Raw genomic sequence first — 26,615 nt, 5'->3', positions numbered from 1 at the left:
TGGAAGCCATACTGGGGGGGGAGAAAAGAGCAACAGGCAACAACAAGGCTCAAACCCATGCCATGGCGAATTGGAGGCAGCCACATAACCAATACACCGCCGGTTACTCATACTTGATAGTCTCTCTTTTGGTATGGTATCTTTTATTGGGGGGCAACCTATCTCTAACATGCCCCCTGCTTTTTACTGGCCCCTTTACCCTACAGCTCCAAAACCTTACTGTTACACCCTTTAATTCTGTTATTTGTATGATTTAAAAATTGGGAAGGCCCTTTAACAAGCGATACAAATAGCGACGGCAACAAATATGAAAGACCAAAGAGTCTACTGCTTCAAAAAAAGCGACAGCAGCTCTAAAACCTTACTCTACCACCCTCCAATGTTTGTTATTTGTATGTTTTAAAATCTTTGAAAATTGGGGGGCGCCCTACAGCGAGTAATATGAATAGCAACAGCAGCAAATATAAAGCACAAAGGGACTGCAACTCCAAAAAAGAAGCGAGAGCCGCTCCAAAACCTTACGTTTAACACCCTCCAATTTTTGTCATTTGTATGTCTTAACAAACGGCATAGATAGCAACAACAGCAAATATAAAAGAGCAGAGGGAGTGCAGCTCCAAAAAAGAAGTAATAGCGGCTCCACTTGGGACCGGTCAAAGCTCTGAAAGCTCCATATCTTATGAGGACAACTATGATCCTAAAGGGGGCAAGTATGTCATTTCCCTGTCAGAAGAAAAGAGACTAGTCACACTAGTCAATAGGTGTCTGGTATCCAAGACGGTTGATTTTGACGGGCACCCGACCCGACAAATTTATTGAGTATTTGATATTTTTAGCCTTATTTTTCAACAGTAACTACATTTTCAACCTTAAAAACCAGGCAAGACACCTCAAGCCCGTCAAATTCCCGAGAAATTATCAAGTTTTTGATATTTTAATGTTATTTTTTCATGGTAACTACATTTTCAACCATTAAAAACTGGTAAAATGCCCGTCAAAAAGCAGTCCTGGTCCAGTCGGACGTCATAATAAACAAGAGGAAACAGAAAAAATTGTCCAGCCAGTGGAATATAACAATTCATGTTCTGACCTCACAGCACTAGAAAGATTCTGCAATTAGCAGGATCTCAACCGACTCATGGGTGTCGGAGCAACTGGAACTTCTACCCCAAAAGAAGAGCATGGAAACCTCTGAACATAAGGTTCAAGCATATAGCGCTAAATAAATTCAGAAACCCTACTTCACCCTTAAATGCAAGTTACAGACACAGATATATAACAAGACAAGCACCAGCTCCATCATGAGTGGCATCGACTAAATACCAGTTGCCATACCTTTTACTCCTTAAAAGATCCCATACAACCGAATCGATGCCGAGTCAAATGTAAAACCATGAAGATACCACATAGCCACACACCAATAAGATGAAAATATAGAGTGCCAACTAAACATCCCGGATATTGCTGTCTCAAAGAGACTTTTTCGTCAGAAGGCATAGAAATCTATGCCACCAACTTGTGGCCACGACACTGTGTGAACTGTCAAAGCACCCCTGCTTGGTTGATAACTCCTCGAAAGCCCAACAAGAAGGCAGTTAATGCACTCAATGAATGGCTGAAATTCTTTCAAATTGAAGTAAGAACTCTCATCTGAACAGCTTGTGGGATTATGACAACACTTACGTGCAACACACACTCACGTGCACTTATAAGAAACCATCTATATCACGTGTGTTCAAATGGTACTAAAAGCTATACTCACAGATGGTGAGGTAATAAAATGACCCCTATTTCTTGTTAAACTTACGAATTTTTTCATATTTTTCTATTAAACAATTAAAATAGCCCTCCATTTGAACACACATGAGGTGCACCCCCCCAATGGAAACACTAAAAAACGAAAATCCCCTGAAGACTCGATGATCATGTAAACTCCCGGAATCAATAATGAAAGAGGGTGACTCTCAAGTAAAACTTTTGTCATAGTGTCAGCAACTTGCATGACACTCTTTTAAACTTTTTGTTATTACTCCTGTTTTTTTTTTTCTTTTCTTTTTTTTTTTTTCACAGTGACAAAATTGTTCTATGTACAAATGAATGTTTTTTTAATGTCCTGCAAAAGAATGGAGTATCGTCCCCCTAAATTATGTACAGGATTAAACTTACTATAAAGGGCTTCGAAGGTTGCGTCAGGAATGTGGGTGGAACTCTGGACCCCTTGTGTCCACAGAAGTCCCCGAACAATCACCACAAAAAAAAGTTCTCTCTGGTGTCCGCATGAAGTGGTCAACATGTCTTCCGCAGCCAGGCCTGCTGCATGCCGCGCATTTGGGTAGCCTGAGCCAGCAACAAGAACACAGAAAATCCAAGGAGAAGGTCTCTTCAAAGTCATTATCATTAATGCACCTTCCACACTCCTCGCAACGGACCGTGCACAAAAAACACGCTCGACAATCTTGATACTTCGATCCCTGCTTTTGTTGGCATTTTTCCCTCGTGCAGTCATAAACCAACCTTACATTGGTACACTTCGGGCATTCTTCCACATCAATTGGCCTCTCATCGTCACAAATAGAGGCATGATGACCATTATGATAATATTGTGGTTTCCGCTGATACGACGACCTGGCCCCAACCATGTTTTCCAATCTCGCTAAATGCTCTCTTGTCAGCCCATATATGTTTCTTACTCTTAAATATTTCAAGCTAGAGAGCCCTGGATGTCCTTGATGTGTAAGTACCTCGACCATTCTTACGACGGAATCGGCACTTATCCTTGAACAACCTGGTAAACTTAGCTGCAGCCAAACAAACAGAAGAATGAGAAAACTCTGTGAAAAAGGACGAGGACCAACTTCGCAGTACAGAATTATTTAGCAAACGTAGAGTAAAAAACACTGCTTTTCCTTCAGAGCGTCAAATTTGATATATTAACTTCAAAACTGCAAATTTGTGGACTAAATTCACACATACTAGGACGATCTGCTAACACTCTGCCATTGTCAGGTGTAGCCTGATCCAGGTGCACATGTGTATACGCAAAAAGTAAGAGTGTGTGTGTGTGCGCGCGTGCATGCACTCTCCTTGCAGACGCTTACAGCAAGCTGGGTTGGTGCATATGTTTGGGTGGTCAAGTGCAGGTTGGTTTGGCAATCCCTTGCGGGTAGGCATGTGTGTGCATAGCTGTGTGTTTCAATTTCACTTTTGAGTTAGAGTTGTCTGTGTGTGATTGATTGCATATTTATGGGGGGTGTGTGTGTGTGTGTGCGTGTGTGTTGCGGGGAAGGGGAAAAGGGGGCCGGGGGGGGGGGGGGGGGGGGGGGGGGGGGGGGGGGGGGGGGGGGGGTTATCCCTTCAAAAATAAGGCTTATCCAAGAGTTCTTTTGCAAATGAGAAGAAACTTTAGAAAATAGGCCAGACAATGGGATCGTGTCACAAAGGGATGACGGGATGACGTGGGGACATGACCTGTCGACAGAAGACGGAGAGAGTGAGAAATCGATGACACAGGGCAGCCTCAAATTGACCCTTTGGCAGAACAGCTTTTGGGCGCCATTTTTTTTACCAGTTGCTTTTACAGCGCCAGCTTTCGTAAGTTGCTTTTGGGCCTGCTGCCTATAAATAGTGCCTAGGGGGCCACTCTCAGGGTATGGCTGCACAATTGCAAAGTGACTCCCCAGCAATTGTACTCTTATGATTTATCGATATAAGAAGAAGTACCAAAAGAGGCACCAGACTTTTATGCAAAGTGCATCTGGAAGTGAAATACGCCACATCATGTCACAACTGCAGTCTGTTTTGTAAGTTCAAGTGTTAAAAGTTATAATTTCTGTTCGTGTTGCTGTGTAATTACCGCCTTATCAGTGCCAAGCAGGTTACAGTGGTACCAGAAAGCTTAAATGTTTCCTTCTACAACAGAGGATCCGGTCCAAATTTTTGCACCATGCCATGGAATATGAAAGAGAATCCAATCAGGAACGGGAAGTGATCCACCTGCAGCTTTGCATGATGAAGAGCCCTGATCCGCAAATTGCAGATTTGCGACGGAAACTACAAGTTAAAACCTTCGTCAAGCAACTCGAGAAGTATTCAAAGGATCCAAAATTAGTATAGTATTTGAAGCAGCAGCTGATCGCAGAATCTTACAAGAGGTGGCAGAAGGCCACCAATGCTCCTCTCAAGTCAGCAATGAAGTAAAAGCAAAGCCAAAATCTAATACGAAGACTTCTCTTTTGACATCACAAAAAATGATCAATGAAATCATGAAATACACAAAACGCTCTCACAAGGGAAGAAAATCGGAGTCTTTTCCAGGCTGTCATGGCCAGCAGTCAACTTTGGGTCTAATAGGAAACACTGATGACATGTTCACTTTGAGGACGACTCCAATTCTCCTCGTCGTCCTCCTCCTAGTCAGAGTTACCAGGGAACGCGGGTGCAAGGGTCTGGAACACTGGAACGGCGTTCGGGGGCTTGGGGCGGATGTCACGTGCGCACTTCACTTGCGCCACCTCGACAAGCTTCTGGTACAATTGAGCGCCAGTCTTAGCTTAGGGCCTAGCCTGGCACCCTTGTGAGCCTCTAGCAGGACGTGCATGTCCAGGCCGTTCATAGTTGCATACCCTCTCTTGCATAGTTAAGTCACTTAAGCATATAGGCATATGAACAGTCACTTAAGTCATTTATTAATAAGTGACTTTGACATGACATTGATTGAAAGTAGGTAGGGAAAATGGCTAAAGGACCTATAAATGAAGCCCCTTGGGCGCAAGTAGAAGGCAGAGGAGCAGTGACAGAGCCTCTCCACAAGTATCAGCAGGACCAGCGTTTTGGCACCATCAAAGCCAGTGTTTTTCCCATCAGCCATGCGTTTTCAGCATTCAGCCGCGACTGCAGTCCTCGTCGCAAAGCCCTCAGCGTTCTCAGCTTTCAGCCCACAGCCTCCTCAGAGATTTCAGTTTTCAGCCCATCGCCATCCCCGACAATAGCAGATCAGCCCATAGCCTCGTCATCGCAGTACCTGTCACAAAGTGATGACGTGGCTGTCCGCTCTGCAGGAAAATCAGAAACCCTAATTTGCTGAAACCCTAACCCTAACTGCAAAAAAATCCAAAACCCTAATTTGCTGAAACCCTTACCCTAAAAATCAGAAACCCTAATTTGCTGACGTGGCATGACACGTGGCAGTTGTACGGACCCCCGCAAATTGCCTTGTGATTTTCGGGTAGCAAGGCGGCAGTTTTTGATTTCAGCTTTTGGACTTGCTTTTCCTACGCAAGTTGAGAAAGAGAGAGAAAAGCCTCTTTGCTGTATTTCTAATTAGCAAGAGAGAGAGAAAGAGAAAGCCTCTCTGCTTTATTTATTAAAAGAAAGAGAGAGAAAGAACTTTTGCTTTATTTTCAAAGCTTTTGATTTCAGCTTTTGGGGCTCTGCTTTTGGCATCCCTTGTAACTTTAAATATGTGAGCAGGCCTCTCACAACTAAGAGCATCTGGACGCAGAGTCTGAGTGTGAGCGGCTACCCACACTCTTGTACTTTGAACTCAGATTAATACAAAAAGAAATACCGAAAGGGGCGCCAGTCTTTGGGGCCAATATCTCTAGGTACGGAACTCCGCCGGGCCAGTGTCGAATCAATTGTGAACTGTGAACTGTTTTGAAGTGGTTATTTGTGTTGTCGTGGTAGATTCTTGACTTGGAGTGTCCAAGTCTATTACAGTGGTATCAGAGCACGGCCGATTCCTCTTCTACGGGAAATCCGATCCCAATTTTTTTTTCCGCAACACCTATGGCTTCAGACAAGGATAAGCCGACTCCCTCTGCATCCAGAGATGCGGGGAGGGATCGCAACGAAGATTCCGGCAAGGAGTATCGCCCGCCTCGGCCTACGATGCTCAATTTTGCGAAGGACCCCATGTTCGCAAAATATATGAGCGAGACTTCTTTCCAGGAAGTGCATGCGTAGTGGCAGAAAATCACAACACCACCCCCAAAACCCGCTGTCAAGAAACCTTCTGCTCACAAGAAATATATAAAGAAGGAATTAGAAGAGGTGGTTGATGTAACAAACTGCTAACGTGTCGATGCCTAGAGAATGAGCCAACTTACAGATGTGGCCGAGAGGCCTAAACCCTAAGAAGAACAAGTAACAGAAGAAGTCCTACCAACTTATGGGGACCCCGTTCGATGGGGCCCCAAGTGACATAAAAGAAGAAAATAAAGCAGGATCCGGACACGCGCAAAAATTGATGACGTGGCAGATTTTCGAAAATTGCGATGGAATGATGACGTGGTAGGCTATACGGATTTCCGCGTTTTGCGTTGGCTGAGGACGTGGGAGGATGTACGGATTTCGTAAATTACGCTAGTAGCTTTTGGCATTGCTTTTTGGACCAGAAGCTTTTGAGTTTTAAAGGCTTTTTACTGTAACTGCTTTTCAAGGCAAGGGCCTTTAAATATGAGGCTAGGGCTCATTCTCTAGCATGCTTCCTAGAGAACGTGCAGAGTTTGGAGTACTGGCTTGTACTGTGTTGATGCAATACAAAGAAATACCGAAGGGGGCACCAAGGTTTGGGGCCAATACTCTCTGCGGTGGAATTCAATTCCGCCACTCCGTGTCGCGTATCGTCTCTCTCTCTCTCTCAATTCAATTGTTATTTGAAGTGTTTGAAGTTGTTCAATCAGCTCTTTTATATTGGCACGTGGTGCCCGTCTTATGAAAGTGGTATCAGAGCATCAGGCATGTGCTTTTCTGAAAGCATACCGGTCCTACAAAAGAGCAGACAGAGCTATTGAAATTATTATTTAAGGTATCTTCACCCTCCAATCCGGACTTATTAGCAACTCCCACCCTTACTTCATCGCGCATCAGGCACGCTCCCGTCTTCACCGCTCATGTCTTACATGGCATAAGCCATTAAGATCACTTGCAAGAGAAGGATCCAAGATTTGTTTCAAGTCACTGTTTTTCTAAAAAGCGGTGTCATGCAGATGTTGATGTCTACAGCTACCAAGCAGCACACTCCAAGGACTTGGCAAGCTTTCAAGAAAAATTTTGCCCAAGTTGTATGGTTTCTGACATCTTCCTTCGGAGCGCAACTTCTGGCAGAGTGGGGTATCCTGAAATGCTTGCCATGGAAACCCTAGCAGATTATATCTTGAAATTTCTCGACATCTCTCAGTAGATGTCTCTTCTCGAGTTGATAACCTTGGTGGTCCGGTGCGATTGTTATAACTTGGATGTCACGTGACACATCCAGCCCTATGTGTCCGTGGACAAGCTACAGCATGATCAGAGTTCAATCAGTCCAATCAAGTCTAGATTAGAAGTGATCTGGCACTTTTGTGAGTCTATTCGTAGACCGTGCATGCCCAGTCACTTGGTATAGATACATATCCTCTGGTTGCACACAGCATGATCATCAATATTCCCTTCAGAATCCATTAGAATCAATCAAGGAAATTTTCCAGTGCATTTAGCCTATTTTCCCTATTTTTGGTATTTTTCACTTATTATTTTTAAGTGACTTCCCAACAAAAGTAGGTAGGCCAATTTTGCGAAGTTTGTATATAAGCAAACCCAAGTTAGCACTTTCTGGCAGAAGAGGCAGCGGGAGCACCGCTCAACAGGCACCTTCTCAGCAGGACCCCAAAGGCTTCTACCGTTTTTGCTATCTTGGCTAGCGTTTTTGGACAAGACACCACAGATCAGCCAACGTTTTGCATTTGCAAAGCCACGACGACAAGACCACAGCGAATCAACCTAGCGTTTTTGCATCTGCAGAATCCCAGCGACAGAAACACCAATTTCAGCCCCTAGCGTTTTTGCATCTACCAGTAACCTCAGCGTTTTGCAGATCTATCGCGACAGAATCAGCCCTAGGACTGTTGGGATATAGACGTCTGTGCCTTGCCCGACCGCCCAGAGTCTGGGCGCCCACTGACTTGTATACCTTATACATAGCATAAGTGTATAGGGGGCTGCTCACTCTTTGAGTTTCCCCACCCACATCACGTGTGTCTCTCCTTCTCTCTCTCTCACTCTCCGTCTGTGGTGCTCCTCGATCCCCTTCAATTGGTATCAGAGCTATGGTGACCGCGGAGAGCACGACGGCTTTGAGAGCTTCGAGGCGATAGCTCGCTCTCTCTCGACGGTAGAGAGATTAAGAAAGCTTGGAAGCTTTGCGAGAATGCAATGGGAGCTTGTGAGCTCAGTTGAGAGTGATGTATGCTCTTGTGGAAGCTCAGAAAGGAGTGTGGAAGATTGAGTGTAAGTGAAGGTGCTGCCCTAAAACTGTGTGCGCAGCAGCACTGTTTTCAGATTCGTTTTTCTCCTTGTAGAATGCAGATCTGAGAATTCTGTCCGCGATGCCCATCCGTTTCGACGTGGTCTACAACTTTGCAGAAGAAACTTTTTGCAAATTCCTCACCGTTTTGCTGATATTCAGCTCAGACTGACTGTATACAGAACTTCCAGATTTTCTGTTGTCGCATTGTGTGCGAGTTTGATGCACTTTTGGAAGCACGGGAGATGCTTGAAGTTGAGTGCATAAATTATGAGCTAAAGATGCAATTGCACCTTGTGTTAAGCTTGTGGTTTGAGGGTTTTTGGTAGACTTGGGCAACGAAGTACGGAGGCGTTTACACACCACCGAAGTGGTCTCTTGAGAGAAGCAGGTTTTTGGAGCACACAGGTGGAGCTTCTTTCACTGGTTTTCACAGAATACTTTGGCAGTGATTTTGTGCTTGGATTCATGGTCTTTGCGGATGGTTTGCATATGGTTATGGTGCATGGTTGATGCCCATTATACATGCATTTTGGCGAGCACTTTCAAGTGCCGGTGAGCTCTCTTGAGAGCATTGTTTTCGCATTGATCAAGTTTCCGGATTGCAAATCTTTTGGCGCTTGCTTATGCGCGGTCACTCCGTTGATGTACGTTGAGGGCGGATTGCCATTGTATGTGAAAATGTGGAGCCATTTTGGCATCCTTATTCATTGGCATTGAGTAGTGTTATGGTTTATGGTAGAGATTGTACTTGAGTTTTTGCTCAGTTTTCACGGGAAATTCTGTCCGATTTTTCCCAGATTCTCGCCATAGTTTGTGATCGAGTGTTTACTCTCACTTTGACACGTTTTGTCAATTTGGACACAGTTTTGTGTTTTTGTATCCACTCTCGCAAGAGTGAGTTGTGTATCTTTCTTTGCTTGAGATAGTGGTTTGCTCTCGGGTGGGAGAGTCTTGTGATCTCGAGCATTGTTTGCCATAGTTTTGCAGAGCTTATGCATGTATGTTGAGTGTAGTTTGATGCGCATTGATTGCTCATTGTATTGAGCTTGCAGGACAATGGTTATTTTGTGTTGATAGCCATTGTGCGTCGAAACTCTGGCGAAATTTTCCCTGCGTATCATTTATGCGATCTAGGTAGAGATTGCGGATTGCACTCAGCATTTGCCTGCGGTGTTCTCTGCAGGTGGGAGATTTGTGCGTGTGTATGCATCGATACCGCACAGTGTGGGCTTGGTGATTAGCTCACAGATTGCAATGTGATACTAGAGCATGCGAGGCTTGTATTGACATTGCGGGAGCTCTATTTTGGAGTGTGTCTCACAGGTTTTACATTGTGTTTCTGGCCATATTGGTAGACAGTTTTCAGGTGGTGTTGGTGAGGTGGTTTTGCTTTCTAGTTTGCTACATTGTGCTCATGGCACAGACAGGTGATCGATCAGATTGTGACCTCTCACAGATGCGCATGTTTGATGGGTCAGACTTTGCGGCATGGAGAGAGTGTATGCTTATGCATTGACACAACGAGGGTTGCATCGACCATTGAGTGGTGATGCAGGTAGACCTTCAAACATGTCTGACGATCAGTGGCACGAGCTAGAGGAGATGGCACTATCTACGCTCTCTTTGCACCTTGCGGAATCTGTATATGCTCTTGTTATGTATGAGACTAATTCGAGAGCACTTTGGCGCAGATTACATGATATGTATCATAGATCTGAGTCATCAAGGACTCGTGTGAGACATGTACATTCACGAGTATGTCGACAGGTGATATGTTGGTATTGTGGTCATTCTGGACACGTTAGACGGCGTTGTTTTCGTCGTATGCGACATCGTAGGAGACATGGCAGTCTCATAGATGTATGTAGTGATGCCATGGACTCAGTTGCTTTGACAGTTGAGGCAGATGTAGTGTCGGAGTATACTAGTGACGGGGATGTCACTTTTACCTAGAGCTATGCACGAGATGCTATACATGTGGATAGTGCACTCCCTTCGCAGTGGTTGCTAGACGCAGGTGCTATGTTTCATGTCACGTCGCATCGTGAATGGTTTTGTAGCTATTCTAGCGGGATGCTTGGCAGTGTACGTTTGACCGATGGATCGGTGCATGCGATAGCAGGTGCAGGAGATGTGAGACTATCATTACCGAGTGGTGCATCTTACTTGTTACGACATGTGCGCCATGTACCAGATTTGACAGTGAGTTTGATCTCGATTGGTCAGCTTAGAGATTGTGGATGTCAGATTTCGCTACGAGAGCGAGATTTTGTGATGCATTTGGGTTCGCTAGTGATTGCGAGAGGTGCCAGGAGTGGTACAGGTTACCCATTGCATGTGGATTACGGGAGAGACGGTGTTGTCTCTGTGATCATGCAGCCAGGTAGACAGCGAGAGAGCAGGCGAGTCTCTTTTGCTTGTGGGTTGCAGGATGCTTTGCATGGGGTGCAGAGTAGTGAGCTCGTTGTGCACATAGTTGGGGCACGACTTGAGCAGTCACACAGAGAGGTGACAGAGTCAGACATGCATGCTTTGCTAGTGACTGAGCAAAGCAGAGAGTCAGTTGTGTGAGATACTTCTATGCAGGATAGACAGGTAGAGCAGTCTTGCTCTAGTGAGTCACGACAGGAGGACGTTGTGCAAGAGTCTATGCATACGGAGTTAGAGCATGAGAGCTCTAGTGAGTCACAGCAGATTGAGTGGTCATGTTTGCAGTAGATGATTGCAGAGGAGGCTGAGATGTCAGCGATTATGCAGTCATTCCTTTCTATGCTCGACAGTGAGCATGGGGATATAGTTGTGCAGGATATGTCTTCCAGCAGACACCTAGAGCAGCTGGTTTGCTCTGAGGTTGCACGACAGGTTGATGCGTCTTTTGTGGACAGTCAGGAGATGCATGTGGCTGACACGCCTTGTCAGTCAGAGATGCCTATTGCCAGGGATATATATGTTGATGCATGCTCCGTAGAGCTAGCAGGGCCCGCTAGCATTGCATCGGCATTCGATGGTCTCATGTATGAGATGCTGATCTTGAGACCGGATATCGCAGCTGCAGTGGGAGCATTTGCAGTTGGGGTTGTCAATCATTTGTTGACTGATGATGGCATAGTGCACGAGGGAGATATGCAGGTATTGCACACATACTTGCTGTACGTGTGTGGTACATTTGGTGGTGTATGGACTTACACGGGAGCAGGGCAGCCGGATGCACACGATCACAGCCAACCAGTGGGCATCGGTTGAGAGCGGTTTTCTCTCACCTTTTGTAGTCTTTAAACTAGGTTCCCTTGCTTAAAGGCACAGTCGCCTTTAAGTGGGAGGTTGTTGGGGTATAGGCGTCTGTGCCTTGCCCGGCCGCCCAGAGTCTGGGCGCCCACTGACTTGTATACCTTATAGATAGCATAAGTGTATAGGGGGCTGCTCACTCTTTGAGTCTCCCCACCCACATCACCTGTGTCTCTCCTTCTCTCTCTCTCACTCTCCGTCTGTGGTGCTCCCCGATCCCCTTCAAGGACCAGCGTTTTCAGTTTTCAACAGTTAGACTTTGCAGATCAAGTCCCAAACCTCGCAGATGTCACCTTACCGCAGCAGTTCCTCGCCGCACCATCAGTTTCCGCAAGGTTTACAGTAGCCCGGAAAACGCAGATTTCAGCATCTACATTTTCAGCGCGTCGTTGTTGCATCTTCGCCATCGACATTGTCACCGACATAGAGTCAAAATTCAGCAGTAGAAAGATTGCAGATTTCAGCCCTTAGGCGACTTCGTCATCACCGTCGTCATCGTCGACATAGCCTAGACTTGCATCAATCCCATGCATACCATTTGTACCAGATTGTGCAATCAAAAGTAGACCACTCTCGCCGACGAGAGTGGGGCCTTCGGAGGAGGGTTTTACAACATCTCTGGTGTCGTATTCTCTTCTCTCTCTATCTCTCAGTCTCATACACTTGCACGCACAATGTCCATTCACTTTGTTGTGATCATAACACTTTCCATTAAGAACGGAAGGCTGTCCCTTCCATAAGAACTAAAAAGGAACCTTGAGCACAGTTCGGAGCACTCATCTTGAGCAAAGCAAAAACAATCATTCCGCTCCACCTAACATTGGTATCAGAGCTTTGGCAGTGTTCTATATCACTCAAGGAAAGAACCACAAGAATCTTTTTGCTTGTTGAGGTCGCACGAACCCAAGTTCGCTTGGGCGTGTCGATTCCTAATCGTATTTTGTTGAAGAGTGACAGGAATCCCAAGAAAGAAAAGCTTGTCCAGCTTCCCCTTGTGCCTCTTTTCACTCATTGAGAGCGGACCGTGCACTTAGCGGCCGGCCAATCGACGTGAGGTGGAAAAAAGCAACCTTGGTATGAGCGCAAGGCCGCCAAGGGGTGCGCCCGCGGAAAAGAGTAGAACTCGGGTGAAGAGAAGATCCTTCTCAAACACGGTTTGTAAGCGAAAGAAAACCTCAAGAACTCAAGACCCCCAAGAACCTAAGTTCCTCGTGAACTTAAGAACCCACAAGAACCCACAACTTCAGAATGGTCATCACTCGAAACGGAATGGATACTTCGCTTGGAGGTGATGAGCATGAGAGAGGCAAAGAAGAATTTTCCCCACCGGGAGGTTTTTCCTATCCTCCCCCTTTTCCATCTACGACAAGGATTGCACTAACTCCTATGCAGGCTTTGACAAGAGGATGATGGACAGGAAGTTAGAAAGCGAAGAAAGAATAGCAGCCATAGAGCGCAAATACCAAGAAAAGATGGCAGCCATAGCGCGTGAGCGGGAGCAAGCACGCTTCGAAGCCAAAGCAAGAGAAGCAGAATTTGATCGAGAGAACAAAGCAAGAGAAGCAAAATTTGATCGCAAGGCCAAAGAAAGAGAAGCAAGATTTTATCGCGAGAACAAAGCAAGCATGCAAGAGTTCTTGCGACTCTTTTCTCAAATTCAGGCCCCGATGCAAGAGATTCGGAAAAAGGAGACTCTCTTAGTCTCTTCTTCTCCCAAGCATGATACACCGGATTTGCATGATGATGAGAAGCATGATGAATTGAATGATAATGATTTGCATGATGATTTGAATGACAATGATAAGCATGATGATTTGGATGCCAATGACAACCATGATGCTTTGCATGATCAAGATGTGATTTCTCACAAGCATGATGAGTTGCATAAAGAAGATGTGATTGTTTACAAGGATGATGTGTTAGTGGATGCTTTTTCTAGCGCAGCTAACCTCGTTGTAGATTCGATCAATCACGAAGAACCGATCTTGGCTTTCGAGTCGAGGTCCAAAGAACCCCCACAGGATGATTCGATCATTCGGGAATAACAGATCTTGGCTCTCGAGCCTAGGTCCAAAGAACCCTCACAGGAAGTATTATGTGTTCGCATGATTGATACTCACGCATTGTTCGAATGTTTCATTCGTGATCGTTTCCTGTATTTTAGTCAGCATCTTTATGTGATCCCTTTTCCTAGGCATGACATATTGTATGTTGAACACGTTTCACTCATGAATGGGCATGAATGTATGCGGATTTTTCATGAACAGCTGAAAAGTATGTATGTCAAGAAGCCACATTCCATGTCTCTTCCTTGGCATGACACAGTTTCCGAACGAGCACATGAAAGTATGAGCTCCAAGCGTGGACATTTCCATTGTGAATTGCCACAGTTGATTGCTCTAGATCCAAAGAGACAGATTCGATCTCATTGTTTGCATGTGTGTGGTGAACGTTTTGGCACTCCGTTTCTTGGTTCATCTACATTGCATGCACAGTCTTTGAGGAAGACAAGATTTTTTCCAGTCATTTTACATGGAATAGGTATGTTCATGGTTTTGTGTTGGAAATGGTTTCAAGAATTTTCAGCCATGGAGATTCTTGAAGATGGAAGAAGCAAGTCTCTAGACGAAGTTGAAGCAAGGAAAGAGCCACAAAAGACTTTGTGTCGCTTTCGGCGCGGCCCAAAGAAGCAGGCATTGCAGACCTTTATGAAGTTCAAGTATCAAATGACCCACACATCCGAGTGGGCCGGCGAAGAGTCCCTTCCAGGATTCCGGATGCTATTGGCGATCTCCCTCGACGCCATACAATTCGGTACCAGTACCTCACTTTGAAAAGGAGGGGATGTCACGTGACACATCCAGCCCTATGCGTCCATGGACAAGCTACAGCATGATCAGGGTTCCGTCAGTCCAGTCAAGTCTAGATTAGAAGTGATCTGGTGAGTCTATTCGTAGACCGTGCATGCCCAGTCACTTGGTACAGATGCATATCCTCTGGTTGCACACAACATGATCATCAATATTCCCTTCAGAATCCATTAGAATCAGTCGAGGAAAATTTCCAGTGCATTTAGCCTATTTTTGGTATTTTTCACTTATTATTTTTAAGTGACTTCCCAACAAAAGTAGGTAGGGCAATTTTGCTAAGTTTGTATATAAGCAAACCCAAGTTAGCACTTTCTGGCAGAAGAGACAGCAGGAGCACCGCTCAACAGGCACCTTCTCAGTAGGACCCCAAAGGCTTCTACCGTTTTTGCTCCATAGCATCTTGGCTAGCGTTTTTGGACAAGACACCACAGATCAGCCAGCGTTTTGCATTTGCAGAGCCACGGCGACAAGACCACAGCAGATCAGCCTAGCGTTTTTTGCATCTGCAGAATCCCAACGACAGAACCACCAATTTCAGCCCCTAGCATTTTTGCATCTGCCAGCAATCTCAGTGTTTTGTAGATCTATCGCGACAGAATCAGCCCTAGGACCAACGTTTTCAGTTTTCAGCAGTTAGACTTCGCAGATCAAGTCCCGAACCCCTCGCAGATCTCACCTTCCCGCAACAGTTCCTCGTCGCACGGTCAATTTCCGCAAGGTTTACAGTTTCAACCCGGAAAAAGCAGATTTCAGCATCTGCGTTTTCAGCGCGTCGTTGTCGCATCGTCGCCGTTGACATCGTCACCGACATAAGAGTCAGAATTCAGCAGTAGAAAGATTGCAGATTTCAGCCCTTAGGCAACTTCGTCATCACCGTCGTCATCGTCGACATAGCCTAGACTTGCATCAGTCCCATTCATACCATTTGTACCAGATTGTGCAATCAAAAGTAGACCACTCTCGCCAACGAGAGTGGGGCCTTCGGAGGAGGGTTTTACAACGTCTCTGGTGTCGTATTCTCTTCTCTCTCTATCCTCAGTTTCATACACTTGCACGCACAGTGTCCATTCACTTTGTTGTGATCGTAGCACTTTCCATTAAGAACGGAAGGCTCTCCCTTCCATAAGAACTAAAAGGAAGCTTGAGCACAGTTCGGAGCACTCATCTTAAGCAAAGCGCAAACAATCATTCCATTGCACCTAACATTAGGACTACCATCGCCGCCAGACGAACACTGTTTGTCCAAGAGCTGATAGACCATGTTGTGGTTCTCTACGACCTTATGGAAGGAACCTAACCCTAATTTTTTATGCAGGTTTCAAGATGGAAAGTCAATCGACTTTTCGAGCTCGACTGATGTGGAGATTGCTTTTTAAGTTTGAGTTCTGTTTGATCTTGTTTGGTGATCCTGTTTGGAATTTGTTTGAAATGGCAAGCGCGACGAACGAGAAGAAAGAAAAGCACAAAGAAAGGAGGAATCCGAAGCAAGACGAGCGGCGCGACGAACGAGAAGAAAGAAAAGCACAAAGAAAGGAGGAATCCGAAGCAAGACGAGCGTGAGGCTCTCACAACATGATGAGTTGCATGAAGATGATGTGATTGTTCACAAGGATGATGTGTTAGTTGATACTTTCTCTAGTGAAGCTAACCTCATTGCAGATTCGATCAACCACGAAGAACCGATTTTGGCTCTCGAGTCAAGGTCCAAAGAACCCCCTCAGGAAGAAGCAATCTTGGCTCTCGAGCCTCAGTCCACAGGAACCCTTACAGGAAGTATTATGTGTTCGCATGATTAGTACGCACGCATTGTACGAAAATTTCATTCGTGATCGTTTCCTGTATTTTAGTCAGCGTCTTTATGTGATCCCTTTTCCTAGGCATGACACATGAATGAGCACGAATGTATGCGGATTGTTCATGAAAAGCTGAAAAGTATACATTCAAGGACGTCACATTCCATGTCTCTTCCTTGGCACGACACAGTTATACAAAGAGCACATGAAAGTATGAGCACCAAGCATGGACATTTCCGTTGTGAATTGCCACAGTTGATTGATATAGATCAGAAGAGAAAGATACGATCTCATTGTTTCCGTGTGTGTGGTGAACAGGTTGACACTCCGTCTCTTTGTTCATCTACATTGCATGCACAATCTTTGAGGAAGACTAGATTTTTTCCACTCACTTTACATGGAATCGGTATGTTCATGTTTTTCTGTTGGAAATGGTTTCAGGAATTTTCAGCCTCGGAGATTCTTGAAGAAGGAAGAAGCATGACTCTAGACGAACTTGAAGCATCGAAGGAGCCACAAAATAGGGTTCGGTCAGTCCAGTCAATCTAGATTTAGAAGTGATCTGGCACTTTTGTGAGTCTATTCGTAGACCGTGCATGCCCAATCACTTAGTGTAGATGCATATCCTCTCGTTGCACACAGCATGATCATAAGCATTCCCATCAGAATCCTTCAAAGGAATTTTCCAGTGCATTTAGCCTATTTTCCCTTTTTTGACATTTTTCACTTATTATTTTTAAGTGACTTTTGTTGGAAAGTAGGTAGGGCAAATTGAGTAAGTTTGTACATAAGCAAACCTAGACTAGCACTAAATGACAGAAGAGGCAACAGGAGCCAAGCTCAGCAGGCAACTTCTCAATAAGACCCCTTGGTGGACTTCCCTCCAAGCAAAGACTCAACCCTAGCGTTTCCTCCCACAAGCATCCCTAGCGTTTTGGATCATCATCGCCGTCGCTTCAAGCCATTGGCGTTTTCAGCAAGAAGGTCATCACCACACATACCCAACAGCTAGCGTTTTTTAGAAGCTTCAGCACCTAGCGTTTTTGGAGACCTATACCTAGCAGTTTTGACAGTTTTCAGCATGGCATTTTTCAGCAATGAAAGACCAGCAGATTCAGTCCCTAAACAGTAGCAGATTCAGCCCCAAGAAGCCTCAATTTTCAGCCTAAGACCTGCAGATTTTCAGCAACAAAGATCATCAGAAAACAACCCCCAAAATCAGCGTTTTTGGACTCCATAGCATTTTTGGACAGCAAATTAAAGACTGCAGATTTCAGCCCTTAGGTCGGTCTCGTCGTCATCGTCGTCATCACCGACATAGCCTAGACTTGCTCGGTCACATGCATTCACTTTGCACCAGTTTGTGCAATCATAAGTAGACCACTCTCGCCGACGAGAGTGGGGTCTTCGGAGGAGGGTCTTACAACGTCTCTGGTGTCGTATTCTCTTCTCTATCTCTCAGTCTCATACACTTGCACGCACAGTGTCCACATTCACTTTGTTTGTGATCATAGCATTCTCTCATTAAGAACGGAAGGCTCTACCTTCCATAAGAACAAAAGGAACCTTGAGCATAGTTCGGAGCACTCATCTTGAGCAAAGCGCAAACATTCATTCCGCTGCACCTAACATTGGTATCAAAGCTTTGACAGTGTTCTGTATCACTCAAGGAAAGAACCACAAGAATCACAAGAATATTTTTTGCTTGTTGCGGTCGCACGAACCCAAGTTCACTTGGGCGTGTCGATTCCTAATGGTGTTTTTAAAGAGGGACAGGAAACCCAAAAAAGAAGGGCTTGTCCAACCTCCCCTTGTGTTTCTTTTCACTCATTGAGAGCGGACCGTGCACTTAGCGGCCGGTCAATCGACGTGAGGTGGGAAAAAGCAACCTTGGTGTGAGCGCAAGGCCGCCAAGGGGTGCGCCCGCAGAAAAGAGCAGAACTCGGGTGAAGAGAAGATCCTTCTCGAACACAGATTGCAAGCGAAAGAAGACCCTCAAGAACCCCAAGAACTCAAGTTCCTCGTGAACTTAAGAACCCAAGACCACAAGAACCCACAAGAACTCACTACTTTAGTGGATGGTCATCACTCGAAGCGGAATGGATACTTCACTTGGAGGTGATGAGCATGAGAGAGGCGAAGAAGAATTTTCCCCACCAGGAGGTTTTTCCAATCCTCCCCCTTCCCCATCTATGCCAAGGATTGCACTAACTCCTATGGAGAAGTTGGAGCAATTGTTTATGGAAAGAGAGTTAGAACGCGAAGAAAGAAAAGCAGAAAGAGAAGCAGAAAGAAAGGCCTACGAACGAAGGGCAGCCATAGATCGTGAATACAAAGAAGGAATGGCAGCCATAGCGCGTGAGAGCGAGCGAGCACGCTTGGAAGCCAAAGAAAGACAAGCCAAATTTGATCGCGAGAACAACGAAAGACGAGCAAAATGTGACCATGAGAACAAAGTAAGAGAAGAGAAGAGCGATCAACACATGAAAGAGTTGTTGCGACTTTTTTCTCAAGTGCATTCGCACTTTGCACAGAATCAGGAAAAGGAGACTCTCTCAATCTCTACTTCTCCAAAGCAAGATACACATGATTTGCATGATGATTTGAATGACAATGATTTGCATGATGATTTGAATGATAATGATGAGCATGATGATTTGGATGACAATGACAAGCATGATGATTTGCATTATCAAGATGTGATTTCTCACAAGCATCATGATTGCATGATCAAGATGTGATTTCTCACAAGCATGATGATTTGCATGAAGATGACGTGATTATTCACAAGGATGATGTGTTAGTTGATGCTTTTTCTAGCAAAGCTAACCTCGTTGCAGATTCGATCAATCACGAAGGATCAATCTTGGCTCTCGAGCCTCGGTCCAAAGAACCCTTACAGGAAGTATTATGTGTTCGCATGATTGATACGCATGCATTGTACGGGTGTTTCATTCGTGATCGTTTCCTGTATTTTAGTCCGCATCTTTATGTGATCCCTTTTCCTAGGCATGACATATTGTACGTTGAGCACGTTTTACTCATGAATGAGCACGAATGTATGCGGATTGTTCATGAAAAGCTGAAAAGTATGCATTCAATGAAGTTACATTCCATGTCTCTCTCTTGGCACGACACAGTTGTAGATAGAGCACATGAAAGTATGAGCACCAAGCATGGGCATTTCCGTTGTGAATTGCCACAGTTGATTGCTTTAGATCAAAACAAAACAATTTGATCTCATTGTTTGCGTGTGTGTGGTGAAAGGTTTGGCACTCCGTCTCTTTGTTCATCTACATTGCATGCACAATCTATTAGGATGATAGGACTTTTTCCACTCACTTTACATGGAATAGGTATGTTCATGGTTTTGTGTTGGAAATGGGTTCTGGAATTTTCAGCCATGGAGATTCTTGAAGAAGAAAGAAGCATGACTCTCGACGAAGTTGAAGCGTTGAAGGAGACTTTGTGTCGCTTTCTGCGCGGCCCAAAGAAACAAGCGTTGCAGACCTTTATGAAGTTCAAGTACCGCACGACCCACACATCAGAGTGGGCCGGCGAAGAGTCCCTTCCAAGATTCCGGATGCTATTGGCGATCTCCCTCGACGCCATACAGTTCGATACCAGTACCTCACTTTGAAAAGGAGGGGATGTCACGTGACAAGCTACAACACGACAAGGGTTCAGTCAGTCCAATCAGTCTAATTTTAGAAGTGATCTGGCACTTTTGTGAATCTATTCGTAGACCGTGCATGCCCAGTCACTTAGTGTGGATGCATATCCTCCGGTTGCACACAGTATGATCATAAGCATTCCTATCAGAATCCTTCAAAGGAATTTCCCAGTGCATTTAGCCTGTTTTTGAGAAGCTTCAGCACCTAGCGTTTTTGGAGACCCATACATAGCGGTTTTGACAGTTTTCAGCATGGCGTTTTTCAGCAATGAAAGGCCAGCAGATTTAGCCCCAAGAAGCCTCAGTTTTCAGCCTAAGACCTGCAAATTTTCAGCGACAAAGATCATCCCCCAAAATCAGCGTTTTTGGAATAGCCTCACATTTCAGCCCATAGCGTTTTTGGATAGCAGATAAAAGATTGCAGATTTCAGCCCTTAGGTCGGTCTCGTCGTCATCACCGACATAGCCTAGACTTGCAACGGTCACATGCATTCAGTTTGTACCAGTTTGTGCAATCATAAGTAGACCACTCTCGCCGAGGAGAGTGGGAACTTCGGAGGAGGTTTTACGTCTCTGGTGTCGTATTCTCTTCTCTATCTCTCAGTCTCATACACTTGCACCCACAGTGTCCATTCACTTTGTTTGTGATCATAGCATTCTCTCATTAAGAACGGAAGGCTCTACCTTCCATAAGAACAAAAGGAACCTTGAGCACAGTTCGGAGCACTCATCTTGAGCAAAGCGCAAACATTCATTCCGTTGCACCTAACATGCTCAGGCGGAGCGTCAAGAGATGGAGCGCCGACAGTTGATCGGCAATGGAACAAAGATGATGCTTAATTTTGCCAAGGACCCAAAAATGGCAAAATATATGAGAAAGGCCTCTTTGGAGGTGCATACGGAGTGGCAGAAAACCACAACACCACCCTCAAAACCCATTCTCAAGAAACCTCCTATTCCCAAGAAGCATAAAGAGAATTAGAAGAGGTGGTGGATGCACGAATTGCTCAGCTTTTTGACGCGCAGAACAAAGCGGAAAAGCACGGCAAAAAGCAGAAGGAAGGCACTGACTTCCCGGGCTATTTGGGTCGTCAGACTACTTTTGAAAAGGCAAAGAAACAGAAGAAGCGTGTTCGATTCGAAGGAGTACCTACTTTTTCTTCTTCTTCTTCTGATAGTTCTTCTAGCTCATCTGACTCGAGCGAAGAAGATAGAAAAGGCAAAAAGGGAAGCAAGAAGCAACGCTTCGGAAAGGGCAAGAAAAAGGCAAAGAAGCCAAAATCTCGCCCCATGAGCGACAGTTCTATAGAGGACTTGTCTATAGACAGTTCAGCCTCTGATGAGAGCAACTTTTATCCAAAGAAGAAGAATTTTTACAAAGCCAACCAGTATGACTTTCTCGAAGACAAAAGCAAGAAAGTCCGAGAGTTTAAGAAAGGTGGACAGTCAATTAAATTTGACACGTTTTCGGGATATAGAGATGCTTCGAAGGCTTTGTCTTTTGTACAGTAGTTTGACATCGCTTTCATGGGAGGACGTTACTCAGAGCACTCTAAGATTTGGAGAGCTGCCTCTTACTTTATGGGGAATGCTCGAACTTGATGGTCCACGCTTCTATTAAGCAAGACTACGCCAGTTAAATGGCTGAAATTCAAAAGGCTTTTTATTTCTTCTTGGTTGACTCGAGAGTATGACGGTGATATACGAACTGCTTGGAATCATCTTCGGATGACAAAGAAGGATACTGTGCACGCTTATTGCGAGAGATTCTGGAGCTCTTTTCTACCCGCCTCTTCAGTTAAGAAGATCTCGTTCAAGGAACAGATTGAGCGGTTTACCTTGGGTCTACCTACAGAGATCCGAGATCACTGCTTGGAACAGAAGTAAGCTTCTATTCAAGGGTTGATGAGTCATGCAAAACGGGGTTTTGCCATTTACTCTGGCAGTTTGACATACACCACCGATGAGATCATGACACAAAGAGCCGACAGACTTCGACAAATGAAAGTAGAAAGAGGAAGAGCAACCTCACGTCACGTCGATTGGCCGGCCGCTAAGTGCACGGTCCGCTCTCAATGAGTGAAAAGAGACACAATGGGAAGCTGGACAAGCCCTTCTTTCTTGGGATTCCTGTCACTCTTCAACAAAACACGATTAGGAATCGTCACGCCCAAGCGAACTGGGTTCGTGCGACCTCAACAAGCAAAAAAATTCTTGTGATTCTTGTGGTTCTTTCCTTGAGTGATACAAAACACTGCCAAAGCTCTTATACCAATGTAAGGTGCAGCGGAATGATTGTTTGCGCTTTGCTCAAGATGAGTGCTCCGAACTATGCTCAAGGTTCCTTTTGTTCTTATGGCAGATAGAGCCTTCCGTTCTTAATGAGAGAATGCTATGATCACAAACAAAGTGAAGGGGCACTGTGCGTGTAAGTGAATGAAACTGAGAGATAGAGGGAGAAGAGAGATACGACACCAGAGACGTTGTAAAACCCTCCTCCGAAGGCCCACTCTCGTCGGCGAGAGTGGTCTACTTTTGATTGCACAAAGTGGTACAATGCGTATGCAATGGACTGATGCAACCTGGGACTATGTCGGTGACGAGGACGGTGATGACGAAGTCGACCTAAGGGCTGAAATCTGCAATCTTTCTACTGCTGTCCAAAAATGCTATGGGCTGAAATCTGCTAATCTTCTATCTGCTGAATTTCGGGGACTGTTTCAGTGGCTGAAAATGACTGTTTTGGCTGCATTTTCGAGGGCTGAAAATGGGGATCCTCTGCAACCAACTAGGGCTGAATCTGCTATTGTCCAATAGGGCTGAAAATGCTGACCTTCTGATGCGACAATGTCTGAAAACCAAAAACGCTGATCTGCCTTGTATCGTTGGCAAAAACGCTAAGCTGTCTGGAACTGTTGATGAAATCCAAAAACGCTGATGGGCTGAAATTGGGAACGCTAGCAGGTCTGGTAGTATTACCAAAAACGCTAGGCAAACTGGAAGGCTGGCGATGTCTGCAAAGCTGGAAAACGCCAGATCTAGGGAGGTGCTGAGGGTGTCCAAAAACGCCAGGCTTGGAGAGGGAATCTGCAAACGCTAGGGTTGATGGGTTCTTGCTGAGAAGGTGCCTATTGAGCATGTGCTCCTGCTGCCTCTTCTGCCAGAAAGTGCTAACTTGGGTTTGCTTATATATTAACTCAGCAAAATTGCCCTACCTACTTTTGTTGGAAAGTCAAATAAAAATAATAAGTGAAAAATACCAAAAATAGGCAAAATAAGCTAAATGCACTGGAAAATTCCCCTAACTGAATCTGATGGATTCTGAAGGGAATACTGATGATCATGCTGTGTGCAACCAGAGGATATGCATCTATACCAAGTGACTGGGCATGCACGGCGGTCTACGAATAGACTCACAAAAAGTGTCAGATCACTTCTAAACTAGACTGACTGGACTGACTGAACCCTTGTCATGCTGTAGCTTGTCCACGGACACATAGGGCTGGATGTGTCACGTGACATCCCCTCCTTTTCAAAGTGAGGTGCTGGTACCGAACTGTATGGCGTCGAGGAAGTCGCCAATAGCATCCGGAATCTTGGAAGGGACTTTTCGCCGGCCCACTCTGCTGTGTGGGTCGTGCGGTACTTGAACTTCATAAAGGTCTGCAATGCCTGCTTCTTTGGGCCGAGCCGAAAAGCGACACAAAGTCTTCTGTGGCTCCTTCAATGCTTCAACTTCATCTAGAGTTATGCTTCTTTCTTCATCTTCAAGAATCTCCATGGCTGAAATTTCCTGAAACCACTTCCAACACAAAAACATAAACATACCTATTCCATGTAAAGTGAGTGGAAAAAATCTTGTTTTCTCTAAAGACTGTGTATGCAATGTAGACGAACATAGAGACGGAGTGACAACCCATTCATCAAACACATGTAAACAATGAGATCAAATCTTTCTCTTATGATCTAGAGCAATCAACTGTGGCAATTCACAACGGAAATGCCCATGCTTGGTGCTCATACTTTCATGTGCTCGTTCGGAAACTGCGTCATGCCAAGGAAGAGACATGGAATGTGACTTCCTGACATACATACTTTTCAGCTTTTCATGAAAAATCCACATACATTCGTGCTCATCCATGAGACAAACGTGCCCAACATAGCCTGGGAAAAGGGATCACATAACGATGCTGACTAAAATACAGGAAACAATCACGAATGAAACACTCGAACAATGCGTGCTTATCAATCATGCGAACACATAATACTTCCTGTGAGGTTCTTTGGACCTAGGCTCGAGAGCCAAGATCTGTTCTTCCTAAATGATCGAATCGTCCTGTGGGGGTTCTTTGGACCTTGACTCGAAAGCCAAGATGCTCATCATGCTTGTGAGAAATCACATCTTGATGATGCAAATCATCATGCTTGTGAGAAATCACATCTTGATCATGCACATCATCATGCTTGTCGTTGGCATCCAAATCATCATGCAAATCATTGTCAATCAAATCATCATCATGCTTCACACAATCATGCAAATCCTGTGTGTCATGCTTTGGAGAAAGAGAGACTGAGAGAGTCTCCTTTTCCTGAATCTCTTGTTGAATCTGTGCCTGCATTTGAGAAAAGAGTCGCAACATCTCTTGCACTATTGCTTTGTTCTTGCAATCAAATCTTGCTTGACTTTCTTTTTCTTGCAAGTCGTACTTACGTTCTATGGCTGCCATGTCTCCGTCGTAGGCCTTTCTTTCTGCTTCTCTTTGTGCTTTTTTTTCTACGCGTTCTAACTTTCTTTCCATAGACAACTACTTCAACTCCTCCATAGGAGTTAGTGCAATCTTTGTCGTAGATGGAGAAGGGTCAGAAAAACCTCCTTGTGGGGAAAATTCTTCTTCGCCTCTCTCATGCTCATCACCTCCAAGCGAAGTATCCATTCCTCTTCGAGTGATGACCATTCTGAAGTCGTGGGTTCTTGTGGGTTCTTGGGTTCTTAAGTTCACGAGGAACTTGGGTTCTTGGGGGTCTTGGGTTCTTAAGTTCACGAGGAACTTGGGTTCTTGGGGGTCTTGAGGTTCTTGAGGTTTTCTTTTGCTTGCAAATCGCGTTGAAGAAGGATCTTCTCTTCACCCGAGTTCTACTCTTTTCCGCGGGCACATCCCTTGGCGGCCTTGCGCTCACACCAAGGTTGCTTTTTCCCACCTCACGTCGATTGGCCGACCGCTAAGTGCACGGTCCGCTCTCAATGAGTGAAAAGAGACGCAAGGGGAGGCTGGACAAGCCCTTCTTTCTTGGGATTCCTGTCACTCTTCAACAAAATACAATTAGGAATCGTCATGCCCAAGCGAACTTAGGTTCGTGCGACCTCAACAAGCAAAAAAATTCTTGTGGTTCTTCTGGTTCTTTCCTTGAGTGATACAGAATACTGTCAAAGCTCTAATACCAATGTAAGGTGCAGCGGAATGATTGTTTGCGCTTTGCTCAAGATGAGTACTTCGAACTGTGCTCAAGGTTCCTTTTGTTCTTATGGAAGGTAGAGCCTTCCGTTCTTAATGAGAGAATGCTATGATCACAAACAAAGTCAATGGACACTGTGCGCGTAAGTGAATGAGACTGAGAGATAGAGAAAGAAGAGAGATACGACACCAGAGACGTCGTAAAACCCTCCTGCGAAGACCCCACTCTCGTTGGCGAGAGTGGTCTACTTTTGATTGCACAAAGTGGTACAATGCGTATGCAATGGACTGATGCAACCTGGGACTATGTCGGTGAGGACGACGGTGATGACGAAGTCGACCTAACGGCTGAAACCTGCAATCTTTCTACTGTTGTAAAAACGCTATGGACTGAAATCTGCTAATCTTCTATCTGCTGAATTTCCGGACTGTTTCGGTGGCTGAAAATGACTGTTTTGGCTGTGTTTTTCAAGGGCTGAAAATGGGGATCCTCTGCAACCAGCTAGGGCTGATCTGCTACTGTCCAATAGGGCTGAAAATGGTGACCTGATGCGACAATGGCTGAAAACCAAAAAGGTTGCATGCTGAAGCTTCTAAAAACATGCTCATGGACAAGAGAGACAGAATACATCTGGTTTTTCTGATGCCTAGAAACTTAGCAACGTATGACAACATGGCTTCCATGCGCACACATATGTTTGACCTCAATGTTGTATAAAGGTGATACTTGTGCACAAAAGCACAAGAAAATGTATGTATCATTCACCATTTATGGGTTTGAAAATCTCGTTGTGCTCTATGTGAGAGGACTAGACACTGTCACAATTAGCGATAAGACCTTCCTTGAGAGTAATTTTTGCAACAATGCCATGCACACCATTATTAGCACATTGTTCTGTATGCCAAGTCTCTTTTTTAAGAAGAGATCCAAAAGAGAATCTATCATCGCGACAAAGCATGGACGAGTTACAACAGCATCAAAACCGTAGCATACGAAGAAGATGACTAGGAGCAAGGGGAGGTGCAACTACGAGTTGTGTTAGTATACTTGCAATACCCACCTCTTAGTTTTTCCACCACAATATACACTACACACAGGGATTTCACTGATGTGATCACAACCCACATGACTACGTTAATAACATGAGTGATCACACATGAATGAGACGTGATTATGTTGATTATTAACTTGTTTCTCATGGTAATCTACAAAAACCATTAGATCTAGTAAGCTCGCCAGGATTTTTTATTTTC

General features: G+C 44.9%; 1 protein-coding gene across 1 annotated transcript in view; it reads right to left on the bottom strand.

Moving 5' to 3' along the window:
- Nucleotides 1-1,975: 1,975 nt before the first annotated feature.
- Nucleotides 1,976-26,615, bottom strand: part of LOC147456303 (uncharacterized) — a 46,364-nt gene continuing 21,724 nt past the window's right edge. The window contains exon 6 of the mRNA XM_086514822.1: nt 1,976-2,798. Coding sequence (XP_086370948.1) covers nt 2,190-2,798 — 609 coding nt within the window. The 3' untranslated portion in view covers nt 1,976-2,189. The remainder of the gene's footprint in view (nt 2,799-26,615) is intronic.

The sequence above is a fragment of the Adiantum capillus-veneris genome, chromosome 6 (genome assembly GCF_014529385.1).
Source record: "Adiantum capillus-veneris isolate H3 chromosome 6, ASM1452938v2, whole genome shotgun sequence".
NCBI lineage: Eukaryota > Viridiplantae > Streptophyta > Polypodiopsida > Polypodiales > Pteridaceae > Adiantum > Adiantum capillus-veneris.
The sequence above is the reverse complement of the archived record's forward strand: the minus strand, read 5'-3'. Positions and strand labels throughout refer to the sequence as shown.